This window comes from Notothenia rossii (genome assembly GCF_949606895.1).
Source record: "Notothenia rossii genome assembly, chromosome: 2".
Taxonomy (NCBI): Eukaryota; Metazoa; Chordata; class Actinopteri; order Perciformes; family Nototheniidae; genus Notothenia; species Notothenia rossii.
Window position 1 is genome coordinate 48,734,989 of NC_136904.1, and position 21,516 is coordinate 48,756,504.

The 21,516-nt window shown below is 42.8% G+C and overlaps 1 protein-coding gene across 1 annotated transcript; it reads right to left on the reverse strand.

The window, feature by feature from the left end:
- Positions 1-6: 6 nt before the first annotated feature.
- LOC307028906 (E3 SUMO-protein ligase ZBED1-like) lies at positions 7-11,117 on the reverse strand. The gene is made up of 2 exons (XM_079664313.1): positions 5,389-11,117; positions 7-5,264 (listed from the first exon to the last, which is right to left on the reverse strand). Exons 1-2 carry the CDS (start codon positions 6,481-6,483, stop codon positions 4,866-4,868), a joined length of 1,494 nt encoding a protein of 497 aa, XP_079520439.1. The 5' UTR covers positions 6,484-11,117; the 3' UTR covers positions 7-4,865.
- Positions 11,118-21,516: the final 10,399 nt, after the last annotated feature.

A 21,516-nucleotide genomic window follows, 5' to 3' on the forward strand; every position in this document is an offset into this window, starting at 1 on the left:
GGTAGTCCAAATGTTTTGAAATGCATGTGTCTATAATAAGAAGATGAATCCACGAGGATGTCAGCAATCTTGTGGGAGCCATCAGGGAAGTAGTATGGTGAGAGTCTGGCAGGACCGCAGGGACAGGTTCAGCCACGACTCGAAGTCCAGGACTCAGATCCAGTGCTCAGGATAGAGGATCCAGGACACACGACCACAGCAACAGGATTAGCCTCGACTCAGAATCCCGGCGTATATATGGACACAAAAAAGAGATTTGGGGGAAACTGGGTTAATCGGAACATGAGAGTACACAGGTACAAACAGCCAGAAAGAGGGAGTAAGGTGCCCCCCCCCAACAGTCCAAGCCTATAGCAGCAAAACTAACGTGTCTACATACAGTGGGGGAAAAAAGTATTTAGTCAGCCACCAATTGTCCAAGTTCTCCCATTTAAAAAGATGAGAGAGGCCTGTAATTTTCATCCTAGGTACACTTCAACTATGAGAGAAAGAATGGGGGGAAATAATCCAGGAAATCACATTGTAGGATTTTTAATGAATTAATTGGTAAATTCCTCTGTAAAATAAGTATTTGGTCACCTACAAACAAACAAGATTTCTGGCTCTCACAGACCTGTAACTTCTTCTTTAAGAGCCTCCTCTGTCCTCCACTTGTTAACTGTATTAATGGCACCTGTTTGAACTCGTTATCAGTATAAAAGACACCTGTCCACAACCTCAAACGGTCACACTCCAAACTCCACTATGGCCAAGACCAAAGAGCTGTCAAAGGACACCAGAAACAAAATTGTAGACCTGCACCAGGCTGGGAAGACTGAATCTGCAATAGGTAAGCAGCTTGGTGTGAAGAAATCAACTGTGGGAGCAATTATTAGAAAATGGAAGACATACAAGACCACTGATAATCTCCCTCGATCTGGGGCTCCACGCAAGATCTCACCCCGTGGGGTCAAAATGATCACAAGAACGGTGAGCAAAAATCCCAGAACCACACGGGGGGACCTAGTCAATGACCTGCAGAGAGCTGGGACCAAAGTAACAAAGGCTACCATTAGTAACACACTACGCCGCCAGGGACTCAAATCCTGCAGTGCCAGACGTGTCCCCCTGCTTAAGCCAGTACATGTCCAGGCCCGTCTGAAGTTTGCTTGAGAGCATTTAGATGATCCAGAAGACGATTGGGAGAATGTCATATGGTCAGATGAAACCAAAATAGAACTTTTCGGTAAAAACTCAACTAGACGTGTTTGGAGGAGAAAGAATGCTGAGTTGCATCCAAAGAACACCATACCTAATATGAAACATGGGGGTGGAAACATCATGCTTTGGGGCTGTTTTTCTGCAAAGGGACCAGGACGACTGATCCTTGTAAAGGAAAGAATGAATGGGGCCATGTATCGTGAGATTTTGAGTGACAACCTCCTTCCATCAGCAAGGGCATTGAAGATTAAACGTGGCTGGGTCTTTCAGCATGACAATGATCCCAAACACACCGCCCGGGCAACGAAGGAGTGGCTTCGTAAGAAGCATTTCAAGGTCCTGGAGTGGCCTAGCCAGTCTCCAGATCTCAACCCCATAGAAAATCTTTGGAGGGAGTTGAAAGTCCGTGTTGCCCAGCGACAGCCCCAAAACATCACTGCTCTAGAGGAGATCTGCATGGAGGAATGGGCCAAAATACCAGCAACAGTGTGTGAAAACCTTGTGAAGACTTACAGAAAACGTTTGACCTCTGTCATTGCCAACAAAGGGTATATAACAAAGTATTGAGATGAACTTTTGTTATTGACCAAATATTTATTTTCCACCATAATTTGCAAATAAATTCTTTAAAAATCAGACAATGTGATTTTCTGGATTGTTTTTTCTTCTCATTTTGTCTCTCATAGTTGAGGTATACCTAGGATGAAAATTACAGGCCTCTCTCATATTTTTAAGTGGGAGAACTTTCACAATTGGTGGCTGACTAAATACTTTTTTGCCCCACTGTACATGCACTCCCTTAGGATAGGTTGAGGGAAATGGGTAGCAAGTAATAAGTAGGAAACAGAGGTGGAGAGGCACACACAGGGAAAAAAGTCCCCATTGGAACCTGAATTTGTCAGAGGTAGGAGTGGGTCAGTGAATACGCTCCACACTTCCCGGCCGGGCTAGGTGTTCTCGGCAACCTGTTACCCTCTAATAAACCTTGAGAGGTTTGGATAAAGTTTTAAATATTAGATCTAAGTTTTTAGGATTTAAGTGAAAGAGTACGAACTAAAATGTTTAGGTGAAGAGGCACAATGTATCTACGTCAATGCACTCTTATTAGATTATTTTATTTTATCACTATAAGCTTTATCAAAAAGGAAGGTCTTAAGCGTACTCTTAAAAACGGATAGGCTGTCTGCCGCCCAAACACAAACTGGAAGCTGATTCCACAAATGTGGAGCTTGATAAGAAAAGGCTCTGGCTCCCATTGTACTTTTAGAGACTCTAGGAACGACCAACAACCCTGCATTCTTGGAACGCAATGCCCTAGTAGGACAGTAGGGTATAATGAGTTATTTAACACTAGAACCGCCGTAAATTTAACCCGCAGCTGTTTTTTTTATTACAGATGTAGCACTTCATTTCAGACTCCATTTTACAGCTTCCTGCCTACGACCTGCCTAAGACCAGTATAGAGGAATGTTAGGCCCTCCCACTATTTTCCAAGAGGGCGTTGCCAGATTTTCAATTTCAGCTTTTAACCAGGAGATGGCGCTTCCTTCACAAATACAGAAAGACAAGTTTCATGGACTTTCAGTTGTTTTTTGAAGAGCATTTGAACACATCAATATTTTAGATACTATACTAAAGTATATCTAATCTTGTAATTCAATAATATATAGTCTTTATATATTAAATAATCATAATAATGTAAATGTTTACATTACACTTCTCTATTTGTTATGCTCATACTTTTACCTTTACAATCGTTTGCTTTAATATGCAGTATATTTGTTTTATATTTTTGTGTTTGCTTCCTCCTGCTCCCTTTTGGACACATACTGTATGATTTATTATTATTATTAATAATATGAAGATATTATTAAGATAAGATAAGATATCTTTATTGATTGAACATTTTAGTTTAGAATGTGCTGTCCCACGGTAATTCAGAAGGCTCACAGGTCACATTCCGACCATTATTTAAAACAATAGGTGCTTTCACACCGTCTACAGTTTGATTTGTATAGAGGGAGCTCTGTGGCTGAATGGCCAGTGATTAGGTGTGACGCATTTATCATAGGTGATCAGAGCTAACTGCCTGCCGTCAGATTTTTTTTTTTTTTAAAACAGATCTGATTTTAAGACTATTTCTGCGCTCATAAAGAATGATAAGAATAAGAATAATGCGTATTGAACTAGTTTAATTAATTAATGAGTTTATTTAACACTAGAACCACCAATCGGGTCAATTTGTGTGATGTGTGTTGTGTGTGTGCAATGTAACTTTTTTTCAATAAAATATTAAAGTCTCCCAGTCCGTGACTTTTCCTGAAAGTTTGTTATGTAGCACCCTATGTTGTTAAAAATTGCATTCTAATTGCGGGATTTGACGGTTTTAGGTAGGCCTATACAAAAACCTCTGGCGGTTCTACTGTTAAGGTAATTAGGTACAGTAGAAGCCCTTTTTTATCAGTAACGAATTTAGCAGTTGAACATAAAAGTCAACTAACTGAGGGTCACTTGCAATGACAGTGTTGTGTCTACTGTAAGCTTGTCACTCAGAGTAATCTACCGTTAATTTAGCTGCTGGAGAAGAAAGATCAGGGGGGAGGGGGGGAGAGAGCTGTGGTTGATGGGCCATTAGTTGTGTAAATACACAGCTGAGAGCTGCCGTTTCATTCAGACTGTTTAAAAAACGGTAACAACGGACTATTTTTCAAGATCAAGAACCCTCCGCTACGCTTTGGGATCCTGATCTGCCGACGAGGCTCCATTAAAATATAAATATTTTTAGTGAATTACTGAGTTTAGGCACGTTAATAACGTTTTAATGAAGTTGAATACAGTATATTCATATTTGTCAGTGATTTCATGTCATTTCATGTAGATCTGCAATAAAAATATTTTTGGGGTATGGGGGGGTCTGGGACCCGGAGTAATCTGCGGCCGTGAGCTGTTATGTGCCATCATGACACGCATGGTGTTCTTTTTTTATATATTATAATGAAGTGCGAGCTGTGTGCTCGAGTCTTCCTGCCTGTCGGCTCTGCTCATGGATGTATAATAAGGCTCTGCTGCTCCGAGATGATGGTCTAGCTTCAGCAACTACATTACCTACGGGTGCGTTCGTTAATATTAACTGCACGTCCGGAGTCACTGTGGCACAGACTGGACCGCTGGTGAACAGCTGTTAGAACGGGCCGTTCAGGTGTTCAGAGCAGAGCTCCCTGTCGGAGCGGCAGAGCGTGATGTGAACTGAAAAGTTTTTCTGTGGCAATATTATTTAAGGAATCGTTGAGCTAGCTAGCTAGCATATATTGTCACTATCTGCTAGGGATGTAACGATACCAAAAACTCGCGGTACGGTAATACCGCGATAACAAGTCCACGGTACGATATTTATCGAGATATATTGAAGGAAAAAAAATTCAAAAAAAAAATACACATTTTTTTTTTTACTCCAAAATGTTTTCTTTATTAAATAATAAATCTGATTTGTACAGCATTTAGTATAGTAGTACATTTAAAGTGTCAAAACAGTAACAGACTGGAACAAGAACAAGTACTACCAAACAAAAGTATGCATTTTCTTTGTGCAAATAAACAAGAACATTCAATAATCAGACCCTGCAATAAAATAGATTTCAAGTAACTCAACTCAAACTCTCTCTCACTCATTCATCAGACAGGTTTTTTTTCAGGAAGATGAGCATGTCAACATTTCCAGGTAGAAGCTGGGATCTTTGGGCGTTTACAATATCCCCTGCTGTGGAAAAAACTCTCTCACTCGGCACTGATGTGGCTGGGACAGAGAGATATGCTTTGGCCATGGGGGACAGCAGTGGGTAACACTTTGCATTGTCTCTCCACCACTTGAGAGGACAGTCAGAAAGTAAAATAGAGGTCGCTTTGCGGTACAAGTCAATGTCAGCCTCGATACCAGTGTTGTGCTGTGCGACGTGCACTTCTTTACTGAAAGACTCCCCAAGGAGATCTTCGAGTGCTGTATTTTTGGAAGGAGGAGATTGTTCCTCAGCGTCATGTGCTCTTTCCCCTTCTGTTTCACTAGGGTTCTATGCAAGCAAGCAGAGGTAGAAAAAAAACGTCTTATCTTTCTTTTCACAAAAACAGAGGCAAACACACCTTACGTTATCTGAAAAAGTTACACAGACACAAAAAGAATATTTAAATATGTACCTGGTTCTGCATCTGTGTGGCTTTCAACTTCAGCCTGTCGAAAACGTCCTCCCTCTGACTGTCATTTAGCTGGTGCAAGCTCCGGAACCGGGGGTCCAACGCAGTGCTCTCTTGCAGAAACTTGTTTTGCTCCCCTTGGTATCTGTCTGTAAAGTCCTTCAGTATGGCTCTCTTCATTTGGGCGATGGTGGAGGAGTCCTCATCGCACTGTGCCATGCTTTGCTCTATCATGTGCTTGAGGGGCACAATGAGAGAGACTGTAGGTCGAGACTCATCGCACAGCACGGTGGTTGCTTTTTTCAGCGGTGAGAGAAGCCGAACCATGTCCTCGGCGTCCGTGATGTCAGCTGGTTCCAGAGTGTCTATCTCGCGTGCGTTGCGCCTGACTTCAGCACTGAGTAGCGTTGCAGCGATAGCTTGTTGTTGCTCCAGGTAGCGCTCGAGCATGTCAAGCGAGCTGTTCCATCTTGTGACCACATCCATGATGAGTTTATGCGCAGGCAGGTTTAACATTCCCTGTTTGTTGGCCAGCACAGCTGTGGCAGTTGAACTGCGGTGAAAAAACGCAGCTACACGCCTCACTCTACCATGCAGACGGCTTGCCCGGTTTACGTTCAAACCCGCTTTTGAAGCGAGGTTTAAAGTGTGGGCAAAAAGACCGGCCTCTCTCACCGCTACATCCATATTCCTTGCGTTGTCTGTTACGACAGCAATGCCTTGATTATTGTCGAGTCCCCACTCCAAAACAGCAGATTTTAACACCTCGGCAGTGTTTAGTCCAGTGTGTGATGTGAAAAGAGGCCGCGTCTGTAAAACAAAAATTTTAATTTCCCATTCGCTGGTCATAACATGAGCCGTGACTGTAATATAGCTCTGCGTAGCTCGTGAAGTCCACCCATCTGTTGTTATTGAGATGCACTCTGCTTCTTTGAGGCTCTGTGTCACTTTAGCTTTTGTCTCTTGGTACAGAGCGGGTAGCACTGTTCGACTAAAGTATGGCCGTGATGGAATGGCATACTTGGGCTCCAGCGTGTTTACTAACCTCCGAAATCCACTGTAGTCGACCACAGAAAACGGCCTTAAGTCTTTGGCCATGTACTCGCCGATGCACCTTGTTATTTCCTGAGCTCTTGGACTGTTAGGGGGAAGTGGCGCTCCAAATATTTCTGTCAGTCAGTTGGCCTGGCTTAGGCATTTTCCTCACAGTAGGTTGTTGTGTTCGGAGCTTTTCTGGGGGGTGATGTGACAAATGACTTCTCATGTTCGATGTGTTTCCCGAATTGTAGGCGACCGTCGCCCGGCAGGATTTGCAAATAGTTTGGCGTTTGCTTTTCACCTTTGTCATTTCTTGAAACGGGAAAACCAAAATGCTGCCACACAACAGCTTTAAAAGTCGATGGAGCATCCTCAATTTCACAATTTCTATTTAGTTGGTCAGCACGTTCGTCTACTCCATCCGCCATTTTCTCGTTGGGTCTGAGTGTGAGGGCGGGCTTGCACGCAAAGGATGATGGGAGTATTCTTGATTAGTATTATGGCGTCCTCTGCTGTTCAAACAAAAACATTACAGTTTTTATTTACAGGGCGAGATATAAATGAATGAACGGTAATATCGCGGTAGATTTTTTCAGTCTCACGGCGGTATTGAGCCGTTTCATTACTGCGATACCGCGGTATTCGCTATATCGTTACATCCCTACTATCTGCTAATGTTAGCTTTAGCCTTCTATTTCGAATAGTTTTTTTCATAGGCTATAAACAGAGGTGGTATAAGTATATTCAGTGGCGGCCGGCCCATAGGGGCGCTAGGGGCGCCGCCCAACCTCTTCCCAGATTCCCCAAAAATATTTAAAAAAATATTAAATTAAAAAATATATATTTAAAAAATATATATTTAAAAAATATATATATTTTATATTTTTAATTTTTAATGAACAAGGTAAATATCATACAATTGGTATCAGTAAAATGTATAATCTACAATAAAATCTTGTTTAAAATTGTGTTACGATGTCTAAAGTTACTGATAAGTCACATGTTTCCTGCCTGGCCTTGCCCTTGGCATTAGTTTATCATTACGGGGCGCTGCCCCCGAGCCAAACAGCAGCAACCAGCACGTTGCAAACGTCTCAATAGTAAACTGTGCCGCCGAAACATAATTTCAGCCAATCAGCGCCGTCAAATATTTTGGTCACGAGGGCGCTCACGTTGGCGCCCGCGTTGCTTACGTGCGTTAGACTCATGAGGAACTGGGGTAGTATCTATACAGTAACACAGTGTAGGCGGAGCCGTGACGTCATCTTTAATGAGCTCCCCAGAAAAACAACACAGCCGTTAGCTCTTAGCACTCAGAGCTCACAGCTCTTCATATCTGTTCAGAAACTAGACAAAAGTTAAACAAGTACAAACCACAGACTGTCTGTGTCATGGCGAATACAGTCGCTGGTTTATTTATGTCTGTATAGGCCGTTGTTGTGAGTGTGGACGGTTGGAGCATTTACAACGTTAGTTTAGCCAAATCTCCATTAGAAAACACGCATTTTAAAAGGTTTTTCGCCTGGCGTCTGTCTGCAGACTTGTCAAAGCCTTAATTCATGGTTTTTACTATCCGGTATCAGTATTTTGTTACTTCGGCATCATTTTGAAACGTGTATTACAATTAAATCACGGTCAAATATGTTCATCTTGTTGTAGTTGTAGACCCCTTGACAGCGATTCTCTCACTAGTTTAGACTGCAGTCAAGCCAGCCTCCACTCGGAAAAACCTAGTCAAGCCAGCCCTCACGTGATATTGCGGTGCGCAAATATCCTATGCATTACGGTAGAGTCAAAAAAAAAAAACATCCTCCCTCTGTGTTTAGATGAGATTAAAACAAAAACTGTCCAGTATCAAATACTCATTTCACTTCAGGGTGATAGCAGGACATCCCATCTAGTCACTCAGAAAGAATCAGGACATTCTGATGCAGAGTTACAAAATAAAAGACCTTTGAAATCTCTATTGTATGAGCTATCATCCCTGTTTTTAGATGAGAATAAAACAAAAACTGTCCAGTATCATAGATCCATCTCACTCCAGGGTGATAGCAGGACACCCCATGTAGTCACTCAGAAAGAATCAGGACATTCTGATGTACAGTTTCAAAATAAAAGACCTTTGAAGTCTCATATATGAGCTATCATCCCTGTTTTTAGATGAGAATAAAACAAAAACTGTCCAGTATCATAGATCCATCTCACTCCAGGGTGATAGCAGGAGACCCCATGTAGTCACTCAGAAAAAATCAGGACATTCTGATGTACAGTTTCAAAATAAAAGACCTTTGGGGACAGGGATGATAGCTCATATATGAGACTTCTTTTATTTTGAAACTGTACATCAGAATTGCACAGAGGCATGAAAATACATTTTCAAAATGCTCAACAGTGCTGCCAAAATTATAAACTGACTGCTACACAATTAAAATAAATGCTTTTATATATTTCTATTAGATGTGACTCTTTGGCGTTTCTGTTATTATTAACACTGCTGCTTTAGTTGTTCTGACTGCTAAAATCCTCTGTTATTCCTCATTTTAAAGCCGATATTCCGTGGGGTGGGGGAGCCGGGGGCTTGGATCCTTGTCACCTTTTTCATACAGATGAGTTTGCATCCCAAAGCCTCAGTCACCTTAATTCATGTAATAAAAACATCTCAGGTCAGTAACACTCAAAGCTAAATGTGCAATACCATGTTCAGCTATGTTAGTATTTATAATGTTATTGTTGTTACATCAGAAGATGTACATATTGGAATGATTTCTTAACTTACAGTAGGCTATTTTTTACAATGTGTGTTGGAAGGATTTATTAAATTATTATGAATATTGTCATTGTTGAAGGCTTTTAGAGAAGGATGAACTATAAGCCTGAATTACATCACATTTTATACCTAAAAACAGAAAAGCCACAATAAATAAATCACAATTATTGTAGTTATTTCTACCTCCCGTATTGCTTTCACTCCACCAGCTTTTATGGTGTTGTTACGTCACTAACTGTAAGCTTGTCACATACAGTCTATGGTCACTCAGAGTAACCTACAGTTAATTTAGCTGCTGGAGAAGAAAGATCAGGGGGGGGAGGGGGGAGAGAGCTGCCGTTTCATTCACACTGTTTAAAAAACGGTAACAACGGACTATTTTTCTTAGCGGATGCATGTCAATTTAAATCAATACATACAACTATTTTTTAAATCAATAAAAACATTTTCTAAATCCATAAAAGCATTTAAATTAATATTGGGAGTCATGTCGTTACTTTTTTGAGAATGTGGCCATGTAATAAGCGGGATAATTTGCAGCAACTTGTTCCTTATGGGGAAAAACACCCGTCATGCAGACCAAAATCCATCCGCTGCGCGTTGGGATCCTGATCTGCCGACAAGGCTCCATTAAAATATAAATATTTTTTGTGAATTACTGAGTTTAGGCACGTTAATAACGTTTTAATGAAGTTGAATACAGTATATTCATATGTGTCAGTGATTTCATGTCAATTCGGCAAACATAAACATAAATGATCGTGGTGAAGATGATGATTAAATTAGGATTAAAAATCGAGAGCTGGGCTGCATTTCCTCCCGTTCGTTTTTTTCGACTAAACAACATTATTTTGTTAAATAACAACATGGTGATGTTTTGTAAATGATTACATGTCTCGTATTTAGCACAGAGTATGATATCCGTGACATATGGATCTTAACAAAGTTCCGCTGTACATCCAGCGTACTGTATCTGACTTTATTTCACATGAGCTCCAGTGTGGAACCCCACTGCACCCCCTGGTGGATCAATGATCCATTGCAGCTGGCTTCATTATAATTACATTTATCTATCACGGGGGCAGTCTCAAATCAAGCTGGAGGTTTTCCCTTGAGCGAGGGCAGATAACGTACCAATCACGGCCCTCACGTTTCAAACTGTCTGAAATGAATCGCTACATCTGTATGTACATTTTTTTCCATCACATATTAAAGTCTCCCAGTCTGTGACTTTTCCTGAAAGTGTGTTCTATAGCACCCTCTGTTGTTAAAAATTGTCAATAGGAAGTCAGATTGAAAAAAGATCTCACGTTGAGGACGTAATGCATGTGTGCAGGTTACGTGCCAGTTGAATAAAGATGGACACTCGGAATGAGAGAAGTAGTCCGCGTCGTCTGTTTATTTAGACAATTATATGTCCATAGAACAGAACATTACAGATGGATGGATAGATAGTTATAGATAGATAGAGAGAGATTGAGAGATTTGTACCTAAACAAAACACAAGTCTAACACCAAGCGTTTAAATCAGTACTTGTAGCGATATTTTATACTTCATACTATCTGCACAAACTATGTCATATGAAAAGCTGAGAGTCCACAGATTCTATTGGTATAAATGTCATCCCTGTGCGATCAAAACTCACTGTTCTGTTTGATAAATAAAGTAACATTGTACCTAGTTGCAAATCAATAGCAGGTACATTTTACCCGTTGGCGGTTTTAGGTATACAGCGACCTCTGGCGGTTCTATGGTTAAGGTAAGATGGCGCCTGCCCATTAAGGGCTTTGTAGGCGAGAAGAAGAATTTTAAATTCTATCCTGTGTTCTATAGGGAGCCAGTGTAAGGCAGCCAGAACAGGAGTAATGTGGTCCCTTTTCCTAACTCTGGTTAGTACACGAGCTGCAGCATTTTGAATCAGCTGAAGCGACTTAACTGACTTCTTGGTACACCCTGACAACAAAGAGTTACAATAATCCAGCCTAGAAGTAACAAATGCATGGACTAGTTTCTCTGCATCGTTTTGAGGCAAGATATGCCTAATTTTGGCAATGTTGCGTAGATGGAAGTAGGCGGTCCTTGAGATTGATCTTATGTGGGCGTTAAAGGATAAATCCTGATCAAATATAACACCAAGATTCCTTACAGTCTCACTGGAGGCCAAATTAATGCCATCCATAACTAGTATATCTTTAGATAGTTTGTTTCGTAGATTATTTGGGCCGAGTACAATAACTTCAGTTTTGGTCGTGTTTAACATCAAAAAATGTAAGGTCATTCATGTTTTTAAAAACACTTAAACAATTAAACAATGTTTACCCAGGATTCAGGCACCTTCTCTGGCTTGTAAAATGTGGTGATGCGCCCTGGAGGTATCATACTATTTAAAACATGTATACCCAGGATTCAATCACTTTTCCTGGCTTGTAAAGTGCTGTGAAGCAGCCTGTTCTCTGAGTGCAGACTGGGTGCAAGAGCTATGTGCTGCGAGGAGCTCTCTGGGTGCGCTCTGCGGGGTCTCGCAGCCCGCTCCTCTCTGGCTGCGCTCCACGCCTCTATTCACAGCACTTTCCCCAGGTTTCAGAGACTTATTGCTGGGGAGAAAAGCCACATGCATCACCATGGATCTCTGCATGTGTGTGTGCCTATGAGTCTGAGACCTTAACAGCAGTGACTCTGCTTTTTTTAACCTTCTTGTACATTTCGTGAGTCAAATGTTAACGAAATGGACAGATTTCTGTCCATATCAGCGGCTGTTGAATTAAAACAGTTTAATGCACTTTTAACACTCATGTACATCATTAATATGGTTCCCTAACACGATGCACATAGTCTGGAGCTCACTGGGGTCCTGCATATGCTTTAATCAGGCGTTTTAACACTTTTTTCCATGAAAATGATTTTTATTCACTATCATGGGGCTATATAAATCAAATTCCGGGTAATTCGGAGCACAATTGTACCTTTTACTATTTAAATGTATATGCATTTTTGGGTGACTTTGTCAGTTTATGGAGCTTATCCCACCAATTCTGGAGGTTCCAGGCCGAATTTGGGAGCTCATAGGTGGCCTGCCATGCGCCCCCACCCGTGGAAAGAAGAAAAAATGAAAGAAAACAGTCAATTATATCTTAAAATAATCAAAAATGAAGTTAAAAAAAAAAAGTTAAATTTTTCCTAAGTGCGAACGGAGAAGGGGCTCAACAAAGCTCAACCCTTCGGCGCTTCGGGCCGAAGCCACGGACACTTTTCCACTCCCCCGTTGCAACTTACAACGGAGAGGGGAATCCAAGCCTCCCCTACTCCGTAAAAAAAAATCATTCATCATTTTCAGACTACTGTCCGCACGAAATCGGAAACCCGGTTTTTGAGAGGACTCAAAAAAAACGGCTGTGTAACTTCATGGAGGAATTCATCCGCTCCATGTGCACTCTGGCTCGGATACATTTGTTGCACGGAAACCCCTCAGCATGGTTCTTACCAAACTTTAAGTTTTTGAACTGGTCTCTGGAGGAATGCAAGGGGAGTTTGAGGGCACTCTACCTGCATTATGAGGCACTATTTTTGGATACATTTTAACACTTTTAGCCCTTTTTTATGGTTCTCCAAAAAGTTAACTCAGATTTTTTCTGATTCTGGAGGAATGCAAGGGGAGTTAGCAGGGGACTCTACCCGCATTATGAGGCACTATTTTCGGATACTTTTTTTCATTTTCACCCCTTTTCTATGGATCCAAAAAGTTAACTTAGACTTTTTCTGAGTCCGGAGGAATGCAAGGGGAGTTGGCAGGGGACTCTACCCGCCTTATGAGGCACCATTGGCGGATACATTTTCTAATTTTCACCCTTTTTCTATGGATCTCCAAAAAGTTCACTTAGACTTTTTCTGAATCTGGAGCAAAGTGGGGAGAGTTGGCAGGGGACTCTACCCACATTGTGAGGACCTATTTTCGGATACTCCAAAAAAGTTAACTCAGACGTTTTTCTGAGTCTGGAGGAAAGTGAGGAGAGTTGGCAGGGGACTCTACCCACTATTTTCGGATACTTTTTTTCTTTTTCACCCCTTTCCTATGGATCTCCAAAAAGTTAAGTCAGACTTTTCTCTGATTTCTCACTGATCGAATGGCAAACGCGACCCGCCATCGGAGGGCCTCCGCCGGCCCGGCCTCGTGCCGGTGCTCTGACGGTCGGTTCATCCGAACTGCGGCTTCTTCTCCTCTGACCTCACTGATCGAATGGCAAACGCGACCCGCCATCGGAGGGTCTTCTCCCCCGGTCCACGTACCGGTGCTCTGGCAGTCGGTTCCTCCGAACTGCGGGTTCGATTCTGATGGCCGGGAGGTTGTACTGCGTGGGGGTAACCCTGCGTGTCTCTTACCTCCCGGGCCGACTGATATGAAGCGTTTCCAAGACGAACCATCTGACTCAGGGGTCCCACCATGGGTTCCGCAGCGGGGTGGAAGTTCCACCTCCCCACTTCGCCGCGGAGTGCCAGGCAAACATCTGTTTCTCTAATCCTCCCCTGTTGCATAGCGGCCTTCGTCGGCTGCGGGATTCAGCAATTGGCCTTGCTCCGGGCACCGGTTCCCTCAGGGACCACAGCTCGGTGGCTTCACATGATATAGGGTCAACCCTACTTCATCACAGGCTACCTGTTTGATCCTGCGTAACAACCACATATGCTTGTCTGCAAAGAGGGAACTGCCTGGTCCCGCCCGGGTATTCCTCTACGGCTAGTGTCCAGCCATCAACTGCGGTATCAGCAAATTTGACCCGCCATCAGAGGGCCTCCTCCCCGGGTCCACGTGCCGGTGCTTGGAGGTCGGTTCCTCCAAACTGCGCATTCGACTCTACTCCTGGAGCGGACAAAGATATGTTTATTTGCCTGAGTGATGAAAATAAACAAAGAATGATATTTTAAAGGACATGACGGAGCTCAGGAGTCTGCACTTTGAAGCTCCTGGAGCAGACAAAGATATGTGTATTTGCCTGAATGATGGAAATAAACAAAGAATTATATTTTACAGGACATGACGGAGATAGGTGTATTTTCCAGGCTTCTTGGAAATAAACCAAATGTGATATTGCAGGGCATTACGGAGCTCATTTACCCATGTGATGTTGTGCAGTACATTACTGAGCTCATTTAACGATAAGGTGTACCAGGGCCACTAAGGGGCACTAAGGTTTTACGCGGATGTCCTTATGTGTTTAGTCAGAGTGAGAGTGCTTAAGTTTGGGTAAACAGCTTTGCCGGGCGCACCCACCCGTGGAAAGACGAATATAACAAACAAGTTAAAGTGTGAACCTCCAGCGCAGGAGGGGTTCCGTGAATAAGGCCGAATATGGATGCTGATGGGCGGACGGTAAAGCACTGCAAAATCCACCCCCCTTTTAGGGTCACCAGGGGCATGAGGTTCTGTAGGGTGTGATCATCTGGGTTTAGTCCGTGGGGGAGTGCTTAAGTCCGGGGGTCCCACGATGTGCAAGGTTATGGAAGTGCCCATGTTAGGGAGACATGCTGGAGGTCTGTAGTCCGTCCTTTGGTGGTCTGTGAGGGGCTAAAGAGAGGTGCTTTTCGCGGTCTCTGTCCTGGAAGTGTGAAAAAACCTGTTTGCCCATGTTAGGGAGAGATGCTGGAGCTACTTAGTCCGTCCTTTGGGGCTCTGTGAGGGGCTACAGAGAGGTGCTTTTCGCAGTCTCTGTCCTGGAGGCAGCACAATTCGAAAAAACGGCAGAGTGCCAACAGAGAAGCGGAGAGAAGGTGCTCGAAAAAAGCTCAACCCTTCGGCGCTTCGGGCCGAAGCCCCGGACACTTTTCCACTCCCCCGTTGCAACTTACAACGGAGAGGGGAAACCAAGCCTCCCCTTCTCCGTAAAAAAAAAAAGACTACTGTCTGCACGAAATCGGAAACCCGGTTTTTGAGAGGACTCAGAAAAAAAACGGGTGTCTGATTTCATGGAGGAATGTATCCGCTCCATGTGCACTCTGGCTCGGATGCATGTGTTGTCTGGAGACTCCCCAGCCTGGTTCTTACCAAACTTTAAGTTTGTAAACTGGTCTCTGGCTGAATGCAAGGGGAGTTTGAGGGGACTCTACCCGCATTATGAGACACTATTTTCAGATACATTTTCTCACTTTCACCCCTTTTCTATGGATGAATTGAAATACATTACCTGGAGGATAGGACCGAGAGATGACAGACTCTCTGGCCGCCTCACAAGTCACTATTGTCGGACACTTTCTTTGCTTCACCCCAGTTATGGCAGGTTTACCCACTACTTTCAGACCTGTTGTTTCTACACGGACCACTATTGCGGTAAGCATGTTGTAACTTCCGGTTGTTGTTGTCATCTCCGGGTATCCCGTGTGCCTGTTCTGTTGCTGATAGCTTATTATCTTAACTTAATCGATCGTTTTAAAACTCTTGATCACGGCAACTGCCTGACGTTGTAATCACACGTTACTACAGCTTAAGCACTCACAAACTCTCCTTCTCTTAGCGACTGTAACTCCACAGTTGCCTACACTCTTTTCGGGTTTGCTAACGGTAGCTACTTTAGCTTGATAGCTAGCCATGGCTCTTTCCCCACCCTCGGGTGCTATTTCCTGCTCTAACTGTCTCATGTTTGGTTACTCCCCTACCTCCTTTACTGGTACCGATACATGTGTTAAATGTAGTATAGTTGTTAGGTTGGAGGCGGGAATCATAGCCATAGAAGCCCGGCTCCGCATCTTAGAAAATAACTCAGCTACATTAAAGCCCATGTTAGCCGGTGCGGACCGGCAAAAGGTAGCTCCTCTTAGCCGTCCCCCGGCAACTCCCGAGCAGCAGGGAGAATGGGTGACTGTTCAGAAGGGGCATAACGCGAAACCCGCAGGTCCCCACCAACCCGTTCACGTATCTAACAGATATTCCCCACTCAGCGAGACACCCGCTGAGAAGCCAACTCTGGTTATTGGTAGCTCTATTATGAGACACGTGAATTTAGAGACCGAAGCGTCCACAGTCACATGCATTCCGGGGGCCAGAGCGGGCGACGTTGAGGCGCATCTTAAACTGCTGGCTAAAAATCAACGTAAATACAGTAGGATTGTTATTCACGTCGGTGGTAATGATGTTCGTTTACGCCAATCAGAATGCACCAAACTTAATGTGGCGTCGGTGTGTAGTTATGCTAAAACAATGTCGGACACCGTAATCTTCTCTGGTCCCCTCCCCAATCTGATCAATGATGACATGTATAGCCGCATGTCATCATTTCAGCGCTGGTTGTCTTGGTGGTGCCCAGCAAACAATGTGGGCTTCGTGAATAATTGGACAGCCTTCTGGGGAAAACCTGGACTGATTAAGAGAGACGGCATTCATCCTACTTTGGAAGGTGCAAATCTCATTTCGGCAAACATTTCAGGGCTCTGTGGACTTAATCCATGACAAACTGGAGTTGAGACCAGGAGGCAGAGTCGCAGTCTTACACGCTTCTCTGCGCTCTCTCCTAGGCAGTCATCCATAGGAATCCCGAACCCAATAAAATACCCAATATTAACGGTGTGTGTGTCTGACCAAGGACTATTTAAGGTAAACCTAATAGAGGTGTCATACATAATAACCTAATAAAAGTAAATGTAACAACTACTAAAGTGCAACAAAACAGGAAGATTAAATGTGGTCTCTTAAACATAAGATCTCTAGCATCTAAAGCAATACTGGTAAATGATTTAATATCAGATTATAATATTGATATATGTTGTCTTACTGAAACTTGGTTGAGACATGAAGAATATGTCAGCATAAATGAGGCCACTCCACCCAGCCATATCAATACTCATATTGCCCGAGGCACGGGCCGAGGAGGTGGAGTTGCAGCAATCTTTGACTCAAGTTTACTTATCAATACTTAACAAAAATTAAATTATACCTCCTTTGAAAGCCTCATTTTCAGTCTTACGCATCCGACCTGGAAAACTTTGCAGCCAATCTTATTTGTTACAGTGTACCGTGCACCAGGTCCTTATTCAGAATTCTTATCAGAATTCTCTGAGTTTTTATCAGCTTTGGTACTTAAAACAGATAAAGTAATTATCGTAGGTGACTTTAATATTCATGTTGACGATGATAAAAATAGCCTTACTGTTGCATTTAACTCTATATTAGATTCTGTTGGTTTCTGTCAGAGTGTAAATAAACCAACCCACTGCTATAATCACACTCTTGACCTTGTTCTGACTTATGGTATTGAAATTGAGCAACTATTAGTCGAACCGCATAATCCTGCTTTATCCGACCATTTCTTAGTAACTTTTGAAGTACTGTTACTAGACTACAAAGCATTAGCCAAAAGCTCCTGCAGCAGAAACCTATCTGTTAGTGCTATAGCCAAATTTAAGGAAGAGATTCCACCAATACTTAACTCGATAGCATGTCTGCATGTAGGGGAGGAAACTTATACAAAATGTACACCACCCCAAATTGATCATGTTGTTGATAGTGCTACAGATGCGCTGCAAATAAAATTAGACTCTGTTGCTCCTTTGAAAAAGAAGAAAATAAAACAACATAGATTAGCTCCATGGCATAATGCCGAAACCCGCAAAATAAAGCAAAAGTCGAGACAACTTGAAAGGATATGGCGTTCCACTAAACTTGAAGAATCTCGTTTAATTTGGCAAATTACACTCAATGAATATAAGAAAGCACTGCGTAAAGCCAGAGCAGCATACTACTCTTCATTAATAGATGAGAATAAGAATAATGCAAGATTTCTTTTCAGCACTGTAGCCAGGCTGACAGAGAGCCACAGCTCGACTGAGCCTTCTATTCCCATAGCACTCAGTAGTAATGATTTTATGTGCTTTTTTAACGATAAAATTGTTATTCTTAGAAACAAAATCAATGACCTCTTGCCTTTAACCAGTATAGTGTTATCAACAGCTCCCGGAAACGTAAGTTCTAATATTACACTAGATAGTAAACTAGAATGCTTTTCAGCCATAAACCTTGAACAATTAAATTCAATGATTCTCTCGTCTAAACCATCAACGTGTATCTTAGACCCGATTCCAACTAAGCTGTTAAAAGAAGTTTTTCCATTAATTAGCACTTCTTTATTAAATATTATGAATATGTCTTTATTATCAGGCTATGTTCCACAATCATTCAAAGTAGCAGTGATAAAGCCGCTTCTTAAAAAGCACAACCTCGATCCAGAGGTTTTAGCCAACTATAGACCTATTTCTAATCTTCCGTTCCTCTCAAAGATTCTTGAGAAAGCAGTCGCAAAACAGCTGTGTGATTACTTAAAAAACTATGATTTATTTGAAGATTTTCAGTCTGGCTTTAGAACATAACATAGCACAGAGACAGCTCTGGTTAAAGTCACAAATGACATTCTAATAGCCTCTGACAAGGGACTTGTCTCTATTCTTGTCTTGCTCGATCTTAGTGCTGCATTTGATACTATCGACCATGATATCCTATTGCAAAGACTAGAGCACTTAGTTGGCATACAGGGAACTGCTTTAGGCTGGTTTAGGTCCTATCTATCTGAACGCTCTCAGTTTGTACGTGTCAACGATGAATCTTCCATGCAAACCAAAGTTAGCCATGGAGTGCCACAGGGCTCAGTGCTTGGACCTATTTTGTTCACCCTATATTGCTTCCGGCAATATTATAAGGAATCATTCTGTAAACTTTCATTGTTATGCGGATGATACTCAACTATATTTATCAATCAAGCCTGATGAAATTAATCATCTAAATAAAATTCAAGACTGCCTCAAGGACTTAAAAACGTGGATGACCTTAAATTTTTTGATGTTAAACACGACCAAAACTGAAGTTATTGTACTTGGCCCGAAGAATCTACGAAACAAATTATCTAAAGATATATTAACTATGGATGGCATTAATTTGGCCTCCAGTGAGACTGTAAGGAATCTTGGTGTTATATTTGATCAGGATTGATCCTTTAACGCCCACATAAAATCAATTTCAAGGACCGCCTACTTCCATCTACGTAACATTGCAAAAATCAGGCATATCTTGCCTCAAAACGATGCAGAGAAACTAGTCCATGCATTTGTTACTTCAAGGCTGGATTATTGTAACTCCTTATTATCAGGGTGTACCAAGAAGTCAGTCAAATCGCTTCAGCTGATTCAAAATGCTGCAGCTCGTGTACTAACCAGAGTTAGGAAAAGGGACCACATTACTCCTGTTCTGGCTGCCTTACACTGGCTCCCTATAGAACACAGGATAGAATTTGAAATTCTTCTTCTCGCCTACAAAGCCCTTAATGGGCAGGCGCCATCTTACCTTAAAGAACTCATTATACCCTATTGTCCTACTAGGGCATTGCGTTCCAAGAATGCAGGGTTGTTGGTTGTTCCTAGAGTCTCTAAAAGTACAATGGGAGCCAGAGCCTTTTCTTATCAAGCTCCACTTTTGTGGAATCAGCTTCCAGTTTGTGTTCGGACGGCAGACACCCTATCCGTTTTTAAGAGTGCGCTTAAGACCTTCCTTTTTGATAAAGCTTATAGTTAGGGCTGATTAGATTCATTCCCTAGTTTTGCTGATATAGGCTTAGTTTGTCGGGGGACATCTTACTTCTTCCTTCTCTCTGTCTATACCTGTGTACTCTCATGTTCCGATTAACCCAGCTTCCCCAAATGTCTTTCTTTTTGGTGTCTATATACGCCGGGATCCGGAGTCATGGATGATCCTGCGGTCCTGTGTCATGGATTGCGAGTCCTGGATCTTGAGTCGTGGCTGTGATCCTGGATCATAAGACCTGGATGGATATACTCATGGATTCATCTTCCTATTATACACACATGCATTTCCAAACATTTGGACTACCTATGTTGCAAATGTATTATCTTTTCAAATTTACACACGGCATCTATTGCACGTCTGTCCGTCCTGGGAGAGGGATCCCTCCTCTGTTGCTCTCCCTGAGGTTTCTCCCATTTTTCCCTTTAAACTGGGTTTTCTCTGGAAGTTTTTCCTTGTACGATGTGAGGGTCTAAGGACAGAGGGTGTCGTATTGTCATACTGATATTCTGTACAAACTGTGAAGTCCACTGAGACAAATGTAACATTTGTGATATTGGGCTATATAAATAAACATTGATTGATTGATTGATTGATTGATTATATCACTCTTTCCTCCTTTGACCATAAAACGTGTTTCCTGCTGGGGTACTGCCTGGTTCCGGGGCACCCCAAACCCTCTCATGGTTGGGGCACCATGAATTAATGCATCGGACCCAATGTTGCCATCACCAGCCCCGCGTTGGTGCGGAGGTGGGACCATTTAACCCATTGGTAACCCAAGTCCTTCCTTGGTCCGTGTACCATGCATTGAAGCATCGGACCCATGGTTGCATCACCGGTTATGCTAACGCATATAAACGGAGAAACAGAAAACAATTTAAATACAATTCATTGTGTCTGTTTTAGTAAGGATGTTGTCCGAATGCCCGGTGTGCAGACTCTGCTATTTGGCTTTGAACAAGCACCTTAAGCACAAACATGCAGTGCGGAACCTGGAGGAAAGAGGCATCATTCTTAAAATGGCCAGTGGCAGAATAAATGTTCGGACCAAACCCTGCCCCCACTTAGGGTCAATGGATGTCCACTCTCGGGAGACGACCGACAGTGGTGCGGTTAGCCAAAGTTACAGACCTAATTTTACCCAGGGAAAAGTGGTGAAAATGAGAAAATGTATCCAAAGATAGTGCCTCATAATGCGGGCATGTGGACAGTAGCCAGAGACTCACAGGCACAAACACATGCAGAGATCCAGGGGGCGGAGCACATGGCTTTTTTTACCCAGCAATAGGTCTCTGAAAGGCGGGGAGACTCCACGGATGGCGCACACCCAGAGCAGTTTGAAACAATTTTAAATGATTCTCAGACATAACCTGGAAGAATGCTTGCATGTGGACAGTAGCCAGAGAGGAGCAGGCTGCCCCCACTTAGGGGCAATGGACGTCCGGGGCGGGGAGACTCCACGGATGGCGCACACCCAAAGTGACAGACCTAATTTTACCCAGGGAAAAGTGGTGAAAATGAGAAAATGTATCCGAAAATAGTGCCTCATAATGCGGGCATGTGGACAGTAGCCAGACACTCACAGGCACACACACATGCAGAGATCCAGGGGGCGGAGCACATGGCTTTTTTACCCAGCAATAGGTCTCTGAAAGGCGGGGAGACTCCACGGATGGCGCAAATGGACAAGCCTGATTAAAGCATATGCAGGACCCCAGTGAGCTCCAGACTATGTGCATTGTGTTAAGGAACCATATTAATGATAACATA